At 39.3% G+C, this 15,235-nt stretch overlaps 2 protein-coding genes across 6 annotated transcripts in view; both read left to right on the forward strand.

Annotated features, from left to right (window-relative positions):
- The window catches only part of LOC103511000 (Y-box factor homolog), a 23,595-nt gene extending 9,161 nt beyond the window's left edge, over positions 1-14,434 (forward strand). For 2 of the 4 annotated variants that reach the window (XM_026824892.1, XM_017444819.2), the window contains exon 2: positions 13,438-14,434. In XM_026824892.1, the coding sequence (XP_026680693.1) occupies positions 13,479-14,321 (843 nt within the window). In that variant the 5' untranslated portion in view covers positions 13,438-13,478 and the 3' untranslated portion in view covers positions 14,322-14,434. Of the gene's footprint in view, positions 1-13,428 lie in introns of all 4 variants that reach the window. The other 2 variants (XM_026824891.1, XM_008475708.3) reach the window with 1 other exon arrangement.
- Positions 4,685-10,376, forward strand: LOC103511003 (tRNA (guanine(10)-N2)-methyltransferase homolog). Of its 2 annotated transcripts, XM_026824894.1 has the most exons (8): positions 4,685-4,730; positions 6,542-6,648; positions 6,845-6,951; positions 7,094-7,235; positions 7,829-8,027; positions 8,676-8,701; positions 9,134-9,240; positions 9,910-10,376. In XM_026824894.1, exons 2-8 carry the CDS (start codon positions 6,564-6,566, stop codon positions 10,066-10,068), a joined length of 825 nt encoding a protein of 274 aa, XP_026680695.1. In that variant the 5' UTR covers positions 4,685-4,730; positions 6,542-6,563; the 3' UTR covers positions 10,069-10,376. The 2 variants fall into 2 exon arrangements, with proteins under 2 accessions (XP_026680695.1, XP_026680694.1); XM_026824893.1 differs by lacking the exon at positions 8,676-8,701 and having other exon boundaries at positions 9,108-9,240.
- Positions 14,435-15,235: the final 801 nt, after the last annotated feature.

Consider the following 15,235-nt stretch of genomic DNA (forward strand, 5'->3'; position numbering starts at 1 on the left):
CGCCCCCCCCCCCCCCCCAACCTCCCTGTTGGGAGTGTTCCCCTAACCTTCCTGTAGGGAGTTTCCCTGCTTGTTTAGAAACATGCTGTCATAAAGCCTCCCTCCCCAAGTTGTCATAAACCAGGGCGGAAATGACCATCGCAAAAGAGTTGAGTAATATTAGCAATATTGTGGTGGTAAAATACAGGGGCAAAACAGTCGGACGGAAAGTCGAGGGGGAATTGTCATAAAATGGAAATAAAACAAAAAGTTGCCGAGTATGTAGTTGGGCATGTGATATGTGAGTTGGGTGGTTCGCACACCAGTCGTATTCCATACCGAATTAGTTTTTCCTCAAATAAACTGCCTTGAGAATAGAGCATAACGCATAAAGCTGTGTGCACACATAGTCGACCGTCTGAAACCGCACTGCCTCGACAACATAGATTCACTTTTTCACCTCGTCGATCGGCGGCGTCGACTGTGTGTGGACACAGCCCAATAAACGAGGTAATGTTTTTTTGGCCTAACGTCCCTGTCGAAAAAATCAGCATGGGTTGCTAATAGCCATGCAACGTTTCTTAATGTGAGTGATCGAGTGATCCATTGGGAACTGGTGCATTTAACGTCCCATCGCCGCGCCGCTGGCGAAACTTTTTCGAATGGATCACGACTCGTGCACGCCCCGGCTTACAGTTGGAAATCTATTACGGCGTAGACAAGAAGAAAATGATTGTGTAATGGAAATGGAATGGCGTACCAGAGTTCCACTGTTGCGTCGTGTTGCAGACGGCAGACATTTTCCCTGGCGCCCATCTCCCACCATGTGGGGAATTTTCGTTTTAAAAACATTAAACTTCCCTCTCTCCCATTCCCTTTTTGTCCCCGCCCTTCCCATAACGTACCCTCACTCCACTGTCTTTACGATCTTAGGTTGGCAATAAATATGTCCTTTGGGGGGTTTTTTATTTCGCTCTTATTATTAAATTATTATTATTATGACTGTCATCAGACATTTGTACATTTCTTCTTTTTTGCCAATGTGCACAATATGGGGTTTTGTCAATTTTATTGCTTGACAGAGCTGTAGACCCCGCCCTTCCCATAACGTACCCTCACTCCACTGTCTTTACGACCTTAGGTTGGCAATAAATATGTCCTTTGGGGGGTTTTTTATTTCGCTCTTATTATTAAATTATTATTATTATTATTATTATTATTATTACTACTGTCATCAGACATTTGTACATTTCTTCTTTTTTGCCAATGTGCACAATATGGGGTTTTGTCAATTTTATTGCTTGACAGAGCTGTAATTTCTCCCTCCCTACCCCCCGCTTGTGAGTTTTCTGCAGCTTTTCGGAGAAGAGCTGTACTTACTGTGCTTTCTAAGTGCATTCTATATTGGAGAGAAATTGTGTTTTCTTCCCAGTATTCCCTCCCTACATGAGGACTATTATGACCCCCCGTCTTGGTCGTTGTAATCATGGGGATTTTCTTTTTCCCCGAAAGAGAATTGTCAAGGAGTCTACATGAGGACTATTATGACCCCCCGTCTTGGTCGTTGTAATCATGGGGATTTTCTTTTTCCCCGAAAGAGAATTGTCAAGGAGGAACAGAGCTGTAATTTCTCCCTCCCTACCCCCCGCTTGTGAGTTTTCTGCAGCTTTTCGGAGAAGAGCTGTACTTACTGTGCTTTCTAAGTGCATTCTATATTGGAGAGAAATTGTGTTTTCTTCCCAGTATTCCCTACATGAGGACTATTATGACCCCCCGTCTTGGTCGTTGTAATCATGGGGATTTTCTTTTTCCCCGAAAGAGAATTGTCAAGGAGGAAATTTTCGAAGAACTAACTATGGAGAATGAAGTGCTTGATATATAAATGTATAGCCATGTTTGTGATGTTTGTTCCTTGTGATTCACCTCCCTGTCTTGTTTGCTATCATCTTGGGTTTTTCCCTCGCAGTTGGTCACTGCCATTTACAATCCATTTCTTAAAATCAGACACCTTTGAAATCTGAGATAGGTACATATTTACTCAAGCTCTAAAACCCTGTACCCACGCTACTACAGTATATATGTATAGGTAGCCATGTTTGTGATGTTTGTTCCTTGTGATTCACCTCCCTGTCTTGTTTGCTATCATCTTGGGTTTTTCCCTCGCAGGAAAGTTTCACAGGTTTCGAGGAAACATTTCATATCAGCACACTCACTTGTTTATTCCAATGTCCCCCTGAATATAACATGTAGGTATGGTGGTATAGGCTTTAATAATGTATTGTTAAGGTGTGTCCACACATAGTCGACCGGCCGTCGAACGACGTCGATCAATTCAGAACCGTCCACACTGCCTCGACAACATAGATTCACCTCGTCGATCGACTTCAATTCACATCGAACGACGGTCTGTCTACATCCATCGATGAGCGATCGACGGTCGTCGACTATGTGTGGATGTTGACACACCTTTTTAGAAATCATTTGAACTAAGGAGAAAGATATAACATGTAGGTATAGTGGTATAGGCTTTAATAATGTATTGTTAAGGTGTGTCCACAGTCCACACATAGTCGACCGGCCATCGAACGACGTCGATCAATTCAGAACGGTCCACACTGCCTCGACAACATAGATTCACCTCGTCGATCGACTTCAATTCACATCGAACGACGATCTATCTACATCCATCGATGAGCGATCGACGGTCGTCGACTATGTGTGGATGTTGACACACCTTTTTAGAAATCATTTGAACTAAGGAGAAAGATTTCCGATTGGACAATCTGTTGAAATATTATGATAAGACAAAAAATGATCCTGGTACGGGAAAGAAACATGTCATTGAAGCAAGAAGCAAGTATTTTTTCTTGGCAACATTAGTACACAGAAGTATTTCAGGGTTTATACCTACGCTACCTGGAAAAACTGGAAAACCTGGAAAAGTCAAGTCCTGGTACACGCACCAGGGTCCCTTACATAGTTGTTAGATTTGAGGCAGCGTGATTCTTATCAGACAAATCCCCCCAGGTCTTACTCTCCTCATATCATTCCGACTATAATATTCCATGGTCCCCCCTCTCTGAGTATTCCCTGAGCCTACCTCGCAGTTTGAAGGTTACGGGTTGAATGAATGATCAAGTGCTCTCCTCCCCGTCCTCCCTGTTGTCCAAGGTCCTCCCTAATATTTTGTGTCTTATCTCTCATATGAATTGATCATCCGAGGGAAACAAACAAATGATTCAGAATATATTTCTCTGTGACAATTCGTGAAAATTTAAAGAAAACCTAGAAAAGTCATGGAATTTACCACCTGGTAAAAAATTAAAAACGTTCAAATTAAAATATCGAGTTTTTCCGAAAAACTGCCTGCGGCGCATTCCCCCTCATATTTCCTTGACGTTCTACATATTGCTTATTTTATTTCAATGAAGGGGTAAATCTTAATGATTTTTAAGTTCCACCACCCCCTAAATTTCTGGAAAACTCATGAGAGGTTTTATACAGGGTGATCCCAGCAAAAGAAAAAAAAACATTAGTTGTAGAAATGAAAATGTGAGAATATTGCGCTGGATGTGTGGGACTGTGGGTTAACAAGAAAGGATAGAGTGAGAAATGAGAGAATCAGAGAAACGGTGAAAGAGATGGGATGCAGAAGAGAGAAGGCGTTAGAGGGTATAAAGGAGCAGAATAAATGAGGGTAACACGGACCCCAAATATAAAATTGGGAAAAGGTGCACTGATAAGTTAGAATCAGGATACTAGCCGGCTTCTTTTAAGCCCTTTTCTACCAAAAAGGTGAAATTTGAATCGCTGAAACATCCCGTACCTATGTACGGATTTTTTATGCCTCTCCTATCGAAGGAACGGACAAAACAAGGGGGGGGGTACAAAATCCTCTATTGGCACTTTACTTTCCCAAGTGCCTAGATTAAGATGGTAGAATGTACTTTACACATGTTGCCAGAGTGCACTTGATGCATGATAATCATGTGAGGTTATGTACACTTATAAAGTGCACAACATGGAGTGCGTGCTAGCAATATTGTTTAAATGCTTCTGGTTATTTTATTGTACTACAATTTTCCAGTGCAATTTTACTGTAGTTAATTTTTCGAGCGGAATTTTATTATTGTACAAATTTTCAGTGTATCCCAGGACCACTGCATTTTTATGTCTCCAATGTCACTTGAGAGTTAAATATTGTATTCCATTAGGAAATATCTTAGTACCTACCTAATATACCTACTGTAAGTAATGTAAGCATGGAGGTGCCAATTATTAATTTATAGATAATACAATTATTGATTCAGTACTGTAGCTTAAGGACTATTAATATTCAATCTATGCATCTATGAAATAAATCTAATACCTACTTCTTTGAACCGGGATTTACTTAACAAAACAGTTGCTCTATCAGCTCTATGCTGTGACACTACATCTAGTAACTTGGGTAGGTTAAAAGGCGCTGCTGTACTAATAGAACAAATGATAGATAAAGACTTGCAAACAAAACAAACAACATTAAATAACTCTCAAGCAGTTGTTCCAATTTTTAATAAAATTAATAAACTTGTTTAGCACATAAAATAATGTTTATTATTTTTTTGGGTCATCACCCCCAGCGGTAGTTTTTAAAAGTGTACATTGGATCTTTCCTCATTTATGCTGAAAAGATGAGACTGAAAAGTTCCTTTCCAACAGCTTTCAGATGGGCGTCGGGATATCATCACTCATTTGTCACTCAAGTCTAGGAAATTCATTGAAAACTGGCGTATTTAAGCATTTCAACGCCGCGTTGGTGCATGTTTTTCATTTCACTTCCTGGTGTTAGCTCTTCGAGTGAACACCGCGTCCTAAATTAGGGTATGATTAGTTTACTTTATTCAAATGATTTTCCTGAGCTTGTCTTCTCAGTTTCTCTTCTCATTTTTAGTTGAAATCCTTGTTTATATTTACCTGTACCCTGTACTTGTAAAAAAAAGTTAAATAACCTGACCACAATTCCATAGAAGCTACTTTGCACACACAAATTATATTACAAATTTATAGGTACCTATGCACACTTAATCAAAAAAGTTTGGTAGAAAAAAACCTATTTGGTGTGCAAAGCAGTTCCATAGATCAGGGTCCAGTTTGCAAGAAACAATTTATTTAGTTTGCTTCATGCTCATTCTCATGATAGATGATTTCTTAGGTACTAAAAGTATAGGTAAATTATTATCTCGAGATATAGAATTCTCATTTGAATTTGAATCTCATACATCAATTTTGGCTCACAACTATAGATTTAGGCAGTCCTAAATTTTCAATATTTCTATAAATTTAAAGGACAACATCAAAATATTAAGATTGAAGAAGTTAAGCAATGCTATACATGCTACTGCCTCTATATATTGTGACAGAATTATCCACCAGACCTTTCATCTTCAATAGAAGAATTAATTATAGAAAGAAGGAAAAGGTCTATTTTCCTTTTGGGAAACTTCAGGAATCGGAACCAATTTCCCTTTTGGAATCTGAAACCTTGATTTCAAGGTGGGAATTCCCCCCACCTGGAATTTGTGTTCTTGATACCCTCATGAAATCTCAAGTGAACGCTAGGTTTCGGATTAAGAAAATTTACTGTCAGCCTAGTTAACTTAGAGGGTAGCACTCCTGCGTTGTAAGCGCTAGGTCTTGGGTTCAATTCTTGCCCGGTCCGAACTTTATCAATTATCCTAAACAGATATGGTTCGTTATCAGAACGGCTGACTTAGTCGTATTCTGTCCTTCTGTCTTCAATTTTGGGACGATAAGACCTCTGTTGTTACAGTTCTCTATCAAAAAGAAGGAAATTATCAACAAACACCATATAAAAGCCAGGATGAGTGTCCCATTTGGCCAACCCTAACTCAAGAGATCCTCCAATAATTGTTGGCAAGCAATAATATATACCCCCCCTTTTTTGTAATCTCTTAACTTATTTAATACAATAAACAACTAGAGTCATAATCTGAATGTACTTGTAAAATATTACTTTGTAATGTTGTCAATTTTATGTGTATTTTTCCCCCAAGAAAACGTTTTTAATATTTTGTACTGTTTCCTTTTTCATTTTCTTTTATGGAAATTTTCTTTGTCAACAGATTTGTCTTTTTTATTACAAAGAATTTTGTATTTGTCAGATTTTATATCCACCATCTCTTTTTATTTGCCATTTTCTTCTTCAGCAGTACCTATCAAATTTTATCCCGAAAGTCCGACCCATAATATTTTTGGTAGATGTGCCATTTGCACTTTTACCAGAAAAAAAGTTTTTTGATTTTATCTTTGGACAAGGGAACCTAATATCATTCTCCAAGAAAATAAGAAAACAATGGTTTGTAGATAAAATCAGGATAAAATTCTATACCTCGTCTGGAATTGAATACGTGCCCTACGACTACGTCACCGATGGAGGCAGGCTAGTAGTAAAACTGTTTTCCCATTTATTTATTATTATTATTATTATTATTATTATTATTTTTTTTTTTTTTTTTTTTTTTTTTTTTTGTGTTCCCCTTTTCCCCCCTTTCCAATCTAGGAAATTCATTGGAAACACCAGCATGGATGCACAACTATCTCTCATCATGGCCAATCAAGCACAGGTTGTTCCTGGAGATCTCATCTTTGATCCTTTTGTAGGATCTGGTAGGTTTAAATCTGAATCTTACAGGGGAACAACAACTTCCAGAAATGTACGATTTGGCCGTTATTCAGGAATCAGGATTTTGGAACCCACGATTTTTTAATTTCTATCCAAGCAGGAAAAGGTCAATCATATCTACAAGTTAAAATTTTCCACTAATTTGAACATTTTCCACTAATTCAAACTTTTCCTTCACAGGGTCCCTACTAATATCAGCTGCATATTTCGGTGCCTATGTCTTTGGTTGTGATATAGACTTCATGATGCTCCATGGGAAAACGCGACCCACCCGAAAACAAGTCAGGGTACGTCATTGATTCTTGGCCGAGCATGGCTTTAATAATTAATCAGAAAGGCTCGGGTTCGAATCCCAACCAAGGGATGAAATTGAAATAAAAATTCCTTTGCATTTATAAACAACAAAAATATTTTTGTATTAATTTGCAGCATATTCCCCGTCAGAATGAGAGCGTGTGTGTAAACTTTGAGCAATATGGACTGAGGAGTCGCTACATTGATGTACTGGTTGCAGATTCGTCTGTACCTTTGTGGAGAGATGGACTTGTGCTAGATGCCATTATCACTGACCGTAAGTCTTTGATTTACATTATCTTAGGGACCTTATCGTCAAGTCCAAATATTTGAAAACATATTTCTTAATTTTGATAAATACTTGAGGGTAATGGGGGTTGGTGAGAAATGGAACAGGTTCTGTGGAAGAGCTCACTAAGTGAAAATCCTGCCAGTAATGCAAAACATAAAAAAAACAACCCACCCAGATATCATTCATGTACTCTAGTAGCTACTTTCTTGTTCCGAAATGGATTACGAAAAAATAATGGATTTTGTCTCGTTTCACATGCATGACTACTCTTGAATACTACTGGGACAAAGAGAATACTACTGAGAATATTATAGTCTACTAAATTATTCAAACCTACGTTTATTTTCCTTGGTATAACTCGGATCCGATCTTATTTTTCAGCACCCTACGGAATTCGTATGGCATGTACTCTAGTAGCTACTTTCTTGTTCCGAAATGGATTACGAAAAATGGATTTTGTCTCGTTTCACATGCATTACTACTCTTGAATACTACTGAGACAAAGAGATAGTCTACTAAATTATTCAAACCTACGTTTATTTTCCTTGGTATAACTCGGATCCGATCTTATTTTTCAGCACCCTACGGAATTCGTGAAGCTACAGAGAAAGTTGGTGCTAAATCTACTAAACCCTGCTCGGAAAATTCCGACGACTCAGTACATTATCCGAGTAAAGTGGATTATAGTCTGCCTGATATTCTGAGCGATCTAATGAACTTTGCAGCCAGGCATTTGAAACTGGGCGGTAGACTGGTCTATTGGATTCCGGTGTTCAGGTGAGTTGAGGTCTGTTTTCATTTTGGGAAACTTCAGGAATTGGAACCAATTTCCCTTTTGGAATCTGAAACCTGGATTTCAAGGTGGGAATTCCCCCCCTCCCACCTGGAATTTGTGTTCTTGATACCCTCATGAAATCTCAAGTGAACGCTAGGTTTCAGATGAAGAAAATTTACTGCCACCCTAGTTAACTTGGAGGGAAGAAAATTTACTACCAGCCAGTTAACTTGGAGGGAAGAAATTTACTGCCAGCCTAGTTAACTTGGAGGGAAGAAAATTTACTGCCACCCTAGTTAACTTGGAGGGAAGAAAATTTACTGCCAGCCTAGTTAACTTGGAGGGAAGAAAATTTACTGCCAGACTAGTTAACTTGGAGGGAAGATAATTTACTGCCAGACTAGTTAACTTGGAGGGTAGCACTCCTGCGTTGTAAGCGCTAGGTCTTGGGTTCAATTCTTGCCCGGTCCGAACTTTATCCTAAACAGATATGGTTCGTTATCAGAACGGCTGACTTAGTCGTATTTTGTCCTTCTGTCTTCAATTTGGGACGATAAGACCTCTGTTGTTACAGTTCTCAATCAAACCTCTTCAAAAGAAGAAAACAAAATGTTTTCTTTGTAAATATATTATTTCGCTCTCTGTTTCAGGAGTGAATATTGTGCAGATGAACTACCACGACACTCATGTTTCTCCCTCATATCAAACTCAGAGCAAGTATTGTTAAAAGTATAGGTAAAAGATTCTCATGATAGATGATTTCTTAGGTACTAAAAGCATACAAATTATTATCTAGAGATATAGAATACTCATTTGAATTTGAATCTCATACATCAATTTTGGCTCACAACTATAGATTTAGGCAGTCCTGAATTTTCAATATTTCTATAAATTTAAAGGACAACATCAAAATATTAAGATTGAAGAAGTTAAGCAATGCCATACATGCTACTGCCTCTATATATTGTGACAGAATTATCCACCAGACCTTTCATCTTCAATAGAAGAATTAATTATAGAAAGAAGGAAGAAGAAAACAAAATGTTTTCTTTGTAAATATATTATTTTGCTCTCTGTTTCAGGAGTGAATATTGTGCAGATGAACTACCACGACACTCATGTTTCTCCCTCATATCAAACTCAGAGCAAGTATTGTCCACTCACACTTCTAGGAGATTGCTTACCTATGAGAAAATCAGCCATCCTTCTTCCTCAGTAAGTGTAGAAATTCGGGTACTTTTTCAGAAGTCACGTCAATGGAAACTTGCTACCTTTATAGATGTCACGAGCAGTGACCAGTGTTATTATAGGGTTAGGTTAAACGAAAGAAGGAGCTTTCACAATGTGTGCAGTGGCCAGTGTTATAATACGGTTAAGTTAAACACAAAAAGAAGCTTTCTTTTCTATTATTCTTATTAAGCCGTCATTCGCGGAAAACTACTGCAGTAAAGACCCCACGAATTAACCCTCAATTTGGCGAAGAGTTACCTGTCTCCTCGCAGTGATTCACCCAGCCGGATTGGTAGTCCGTAAAAGTCAGCAGACGGTTCCCATCCGTGTATCAACCACGCTCAACGTTGCTTAACTCCGATTGAAAACTGGCGTATTTAAGCATTTCAACGCCGCGTTGGTGCATGCTTTTCATTTCACTTCCTGGTGTTAACTCTTCGAGTGAACATTGCGTCCTAAATTCCGGAAGCGACTCTCGAGTAGCATTCATATTGGTTTTGTTTGGTTTCCACAATTTTTACCCCCTCTCTTAACGCCAAGTGAACGTCGAGTTAACGAACAAGACGTTGGAATGAAAAACAGAGCTTTAACATCGATGTCGATCGACGCAGTATATAGACGTAGCTTAACGTGTTTCTATTGTGGTCTTTCCAGGCTGTCAAAGAGAGAGTCGTTCTAGCTGAAAGCGTCAGTTTTCGAGATAAGTTTTTCAACCACGCAGAAGAAACAAGACACATGAAGCGGAAGAAGAAGATGGAGAACTTTGAGAAGTACCAGATGAAACTGGCCTTGCAAGATAAAGAACAAAGATGAAAACAAGAGATGGATAATGAGAGATACCTCGCCTTCCATACACAGCGCAGTGATAGAGAGAAAGTAAGAGAAGAGAAACAGGGAGAGATTGATGTATTAAGGTTTGTCCACACATAGCCGACGGCCGTCGATCTACCGTCAATCAATGAACGATCGGCGGCGGTCCACTACGTGTGGACACACCTTTAGAGCACAGGAATTTTGTATTTTTTTCCACTCCGGGCGGGAATCGAACCTAAAGTAAGAGATAATGAAATTGAAAGATGGATGAAGCGTCAGTTTCCGCGTTTTCAACCACGCAGAAGAAACAATTTTTTTTCCTTTGTCACAGGAATTTTGCATTTTTCCCCCTTCGGGCGGGAATCGAACCCGCGACCTACCGTTCGCAAAGCAGGCGCTCTACGTCCAAGCTAACAAGGCTGGCTCGTGGCTCACCAAAATCTTTATATTTTACCTAGGTACTTTACGTATAATGAGTTCCAGTCGATGTCGATGGACCTTGGTCAACATGTCCGATTTTGACCGCCAAACGAACATAACTATTGACTAAAGGTCAAAACACTATGTATACAAAATAGTCAAAGTTTCTTTTGACTCCGTATTTCATTAAATACAATGGGATGGAGAGACCTTTCATACATCCGCGAAAGTCTGTAACACAAGCAATAGGGACCCTCCATATCATTTTCATAGGTTTGATTTTGCAAGCAATAGGGACCCTCTACATCATTTTCATAGGTTTGGTTTTGCAAGCAATAGGGACCCTCTATATCATTTTCATAGGTTTGGTTTTGCAAGCAATAGGGACCCTCTGACCCTCTATATCATTTTCATAGGTTTGGTTTTGCAAGCAACGGGGACCCTCTATGGGTCTATAGACTATATCATTTTCATAGGTTTGGTTTTGCAGGCGACTGTGCGTTATGAAAAGTCGTGCATCTACGCTTTGAATGTGAGACGGGCCTTAGGTCTCCTAACCTGGGAGAGGTCTGTATCTCATAGGTTTTTACCTAGGTCCTCAGAAGGAGAGTGATAGAATCTGATTTTCCATTCATTTTCAGGCTTTCAGTTACCTACCAATTGAGGGACCTGTGAAACTGAAGAATCCAGATATGAGTTTACAGTACATTGAGTATTTTGGTCTTGATCCAAACACTGTGCCAGATAAGCCATACCATGTATTTTTTGGTAGAAAGGTAAGTATTTTCTATCAAGTAGTTACTCTGCATGCAATAACAAAACAGAAGGATAATAATACAAAAGTTAGGTAACAAAACATACACAGATACACACAAAAATAGAAACAACAACATTAAACAAAAAACAAACAACATTAAATAACTCTCAAGCAGTTGTTCCAATTTTTAATAAAATTAATAAACTTGTTTAGCACATAAAAGAATGTTTATTATTTTTTGGGGTCATCACCCCCAGCGGTACTGTACATTGGATCTTTCCTCATTTATGCTGCAAAGATGAGACTGAAAAGTTCCTTTCCAACAGCTTTCAGATGGGCGTCGGGATATCATCACTCATTTGTCACTCAAGTCTAGGAAATTCATTGGAAACACCAGCATGGATGCACAACTATCTCTCATCATGGCCAATCAAGCACAGGTTGTTCCTGGAGATCTCATCTTTGATCCTTTTGTAGGATCTGGTAGGTTTAAATCTGAATCTTACAGGGGAACAACAACTTCCAGAAATGTACGATTTGGCCGTTATTCAGGAATCAGGATTTTGGAACCCACGATTTTTTAATTTCTATCCAAGCAGGAAAAGGTCAATCATATCTACAAGTTAAAATTTTCCACTAATTCGAACATTTTCACTAATTCAAACTTTTCCTTCACAGGGTCCCTACTAATATCAGCTGCATATTTCGGTGCCTATGTCTTTGGTTGTGATATAGACTTCATGATGCTCCATGGGAAAACGCGACCCACCCGAAAACAAGTCAGGGTACGTCATTAATTATTGGCCGAGCATTTAATAATTAATCAGAAAGGCTCGGGTTCGAATCCCAACCAAGGGATGAAATTTCACCCTCATTCGTTACATAGAGCTCTAGTGAGTCATTTTTAAAACGAAAAACTCTTAAATCTATTCAAGACTCAAAGTCAGCAACGCTACGATCAGCCTAGTTCTCTTGGAGGCTAGCGCGCATGCCATGTAAGCGCTAGGTCGCAGGTTCGATTCGCGCCGAGGCGAACTTTATCTTAAACAGACAAGGTCCGTTCTCGGCATGGTTGGCTTTCTGCTATCCTGTCCTTAGTATTTATTTAGTTTTTTATTATACTTTGTATTGCCCTGCCGTGATATCTAGCTCAATAACTAATTCCTTTTTTTTGTGTTGGTTGACGCACCTAAATAAATTTAAATTAAAAAAAAAAAAACCTAAATAAATTTAAATTATAAAAAGGCTCAAAAGGAGTTCGAAATTCTCAGGATGTTACCTGTCGCTTTAGGTCGCTCAAAATTTGCAAAGGGGTGTGATCTACCCCTTTCTCTGGGCCGGATATCAAGAAATGTATGGTTTGACCGCCATTTGAACTAATCCTATAGGACCCCATTGGCTTAAACCATTATTTAGTTTGACAGGTTAACAATATGGCGAGAAAATAATAATAAAAAAATCGGGATTCATTCGATTAGACCCACGATTTTTTCATTTCTATCCAAGCAGGAAAAGGTCAATCATATCTACAAGTTAAAATTTTCCACTAATTTGAACATTTTCCACTAATTCAAACTTTTCCTTCACAGGGTCCCTACTAATATCAGCTGCATATTTCGGTGCCTATGTCTTTGGTTGTGATATAGACTTCATGATGCTCCATGGGAAAACGCGACCCACCCGAAAACAAGTCAGGGTACGTCATTGATTCTTGGCCGAGCATGGCTTTAATAATTAATCAGAAAGGCTCGGGTTCGAATCCCAACCAAGGGATGAAATTGAAATAAAAATTCCTTTGCATTTATAAACAACAAAAATATTTTTGTATTAATTTGCAGCATATTCCCCGTCAGAATGAGAGCGTGTGTGTAAACTTTGAGCAATATGGACTGAGGAGTCGCTACATTGATGTACTGGTTGCAGATTCGTCTGTACCTTTGTGGAGAGATGGACTTGTGCTAGATGCCATTATCACTGACCGTAAGTCTTTGATTTACATTATCTTAGGAACCTTATCGTCAAGTCCAAATATTTGAAAACATATTTCTTCATTTTGATAAATACTTGAGGGTAATTGGGGTTGGTGAGAAATGGAACAGGTTCTGTGGAAGAGCTCACTAAGTGAGAATCCTGCCAGTAATGCAAAAAAAAAAAAAAAAAAAAAAAAAAAAAAAAAAAAGTTGGTTAAAAATTTCACAACACTCGTGCATTCTCCCGGTTGTCATCTAGAGAAATGGGAGACAGTGATGCTAAACCTGGAGAGGGACGTAAGTCGCCTGTAGAGAAGCAAGTAGTAGCAACCAAAGTGACTGGCGTTGTAAAATGGTTCAATGTGAAGAGTGGTTATGGATTCATCAACAGGAATGACACTAATGAAGATGTGTTTGTGCACCAGTCTGCCATTGCCAAGAACAATCCAAAGAAAGCCGTTCGGAGTGTGGGAGACGGAGAAACTGTAGAGTTTGATGTAGTGGCTGGAGAGAAGGGCAATGAAGCTGCTAATGTCACAGGTCCCAATGGAGAACCTGTGGAAGGATCTCAGTATGCCCCAGAGAAGAGAAGGGGGTACCGTGTCTATGGCAGGAGAGGAAGGAGGGGAGGTGGTGGTGGTGGCAGACCCCGCAGCAGGAATCCAGATGACTATGACAGTGAAAACCACCCAGATGAAGGCTCAGGTAATGAGGGTTCTCAAAGAAGATATCGTAGAACTTCACGTCCTAGATCCAGTTATTACAGGGCCCCACATAGAGATGGTGGAGGAGGTGGGTATGACAGGGATGAAAGAGGGTACAATGAAGAAGATGGTGTAGATGGTCCTAGTGACAGAGGAAGCAGGCGAGGAAGAGGACCTCCACGCAGATACTATGGGAGACCCAACTACAATGATGACCGTTATCCTCCCAGAAGATCTAGGGATGAAGAAAATGGTGGTGTAGGAGAAGAGGAATCTAGACCACCAAGGCCTGGACGAGGTAGAAGATTACCTCGCAAGAGAAGAAGTGGCAGTCGAAGAGGTGGATCTGCAGACAAAAATGGTCAGGAGGTACAAAATACAACCACTGAATCAAATGCATAATTTGGAATCAGCCTAGATCTATCATTTCTAGGAGTTAGACAACATAACAATATTGTGTTCTTGTCACTTACAGTCTACACTAATAGTTTGTCTTTCAATAGTCCAGAAGGCATAGAATGCATAATTTGGAATCAGCCTAGATCTATCATCTCTAGGAGTTAGACAACATAACAATATTGTGTTCTTGTCACTTACAGTCTACACTAATAGTTTGTCTTTCAATAGTCCAGAAGGCATAACCTGATATTCTGAGCGATCTAATGAACTTTGCAGCCAGACATTTGAAACTGGGTGGTAGACTGGTCTATTGGATTCCAGTGTTCAGGTGAGTTAAGGTCTATTTTCATTTTGGGAAACTTCAGGAATCGGAACCAATTTCCCTTTTGGAATCTGAAACCTGGATTTCAAGGTGGGAATTCCCCCCCCACCTGGAATTTGTGTTCTTGATACCCTCATGAAATCTCAAGTGAACGCTAGGTTTCAGATTAAGAAAATTTACTGCCAGCCTAGTTAACTTAGAGGGAAGAAAATTTACTGTCAGCCTAGTTAACTTGGAGGGAAGAAAATTTACTGCCAGCCTAGTTAACTTGGAGGGAAGAAAATTTACTGCCAGCCTAGTTAACTTGGAGGGAAGATAATTTACTGCCAGCTCAGTTAACTTGGAGGGAAGATAATTTACTGCCAGCCCAGTTAACTTGGAGGGAAGATAATTTACTGCCAGCCCAGTTAACTTGGAGGGAAGATAATTTACTGCCAGCCTAGTTAACTTGGAGGAAAGAAAATTTACTGCCAGCCTAGTTAACTTAGAGGGAAGATAATTTACTGCCAGCCTAGTTAACTTGGAGGGAAGAAAATTTACTGCCAGCCTAGTTAACTTGGAGGGAAGAAAATTTACTGCCAGACTAGTTAACTTG

This window comes from Diaphorina citri, unplaced genomic scaffold (genome assembly GCF_000475195.1).
Source record: "Diaphorina citri unplaced genomic scaffold, Diaci psyllid genome assembly version 1.1 scaffold663, whole genome shotgun sequence".
NCBI lineage: Eukaryota > Metazoa > Arthropoda > Insecta > Hemiptera > Psyllidae > Diaphorina > Diaphorina citri.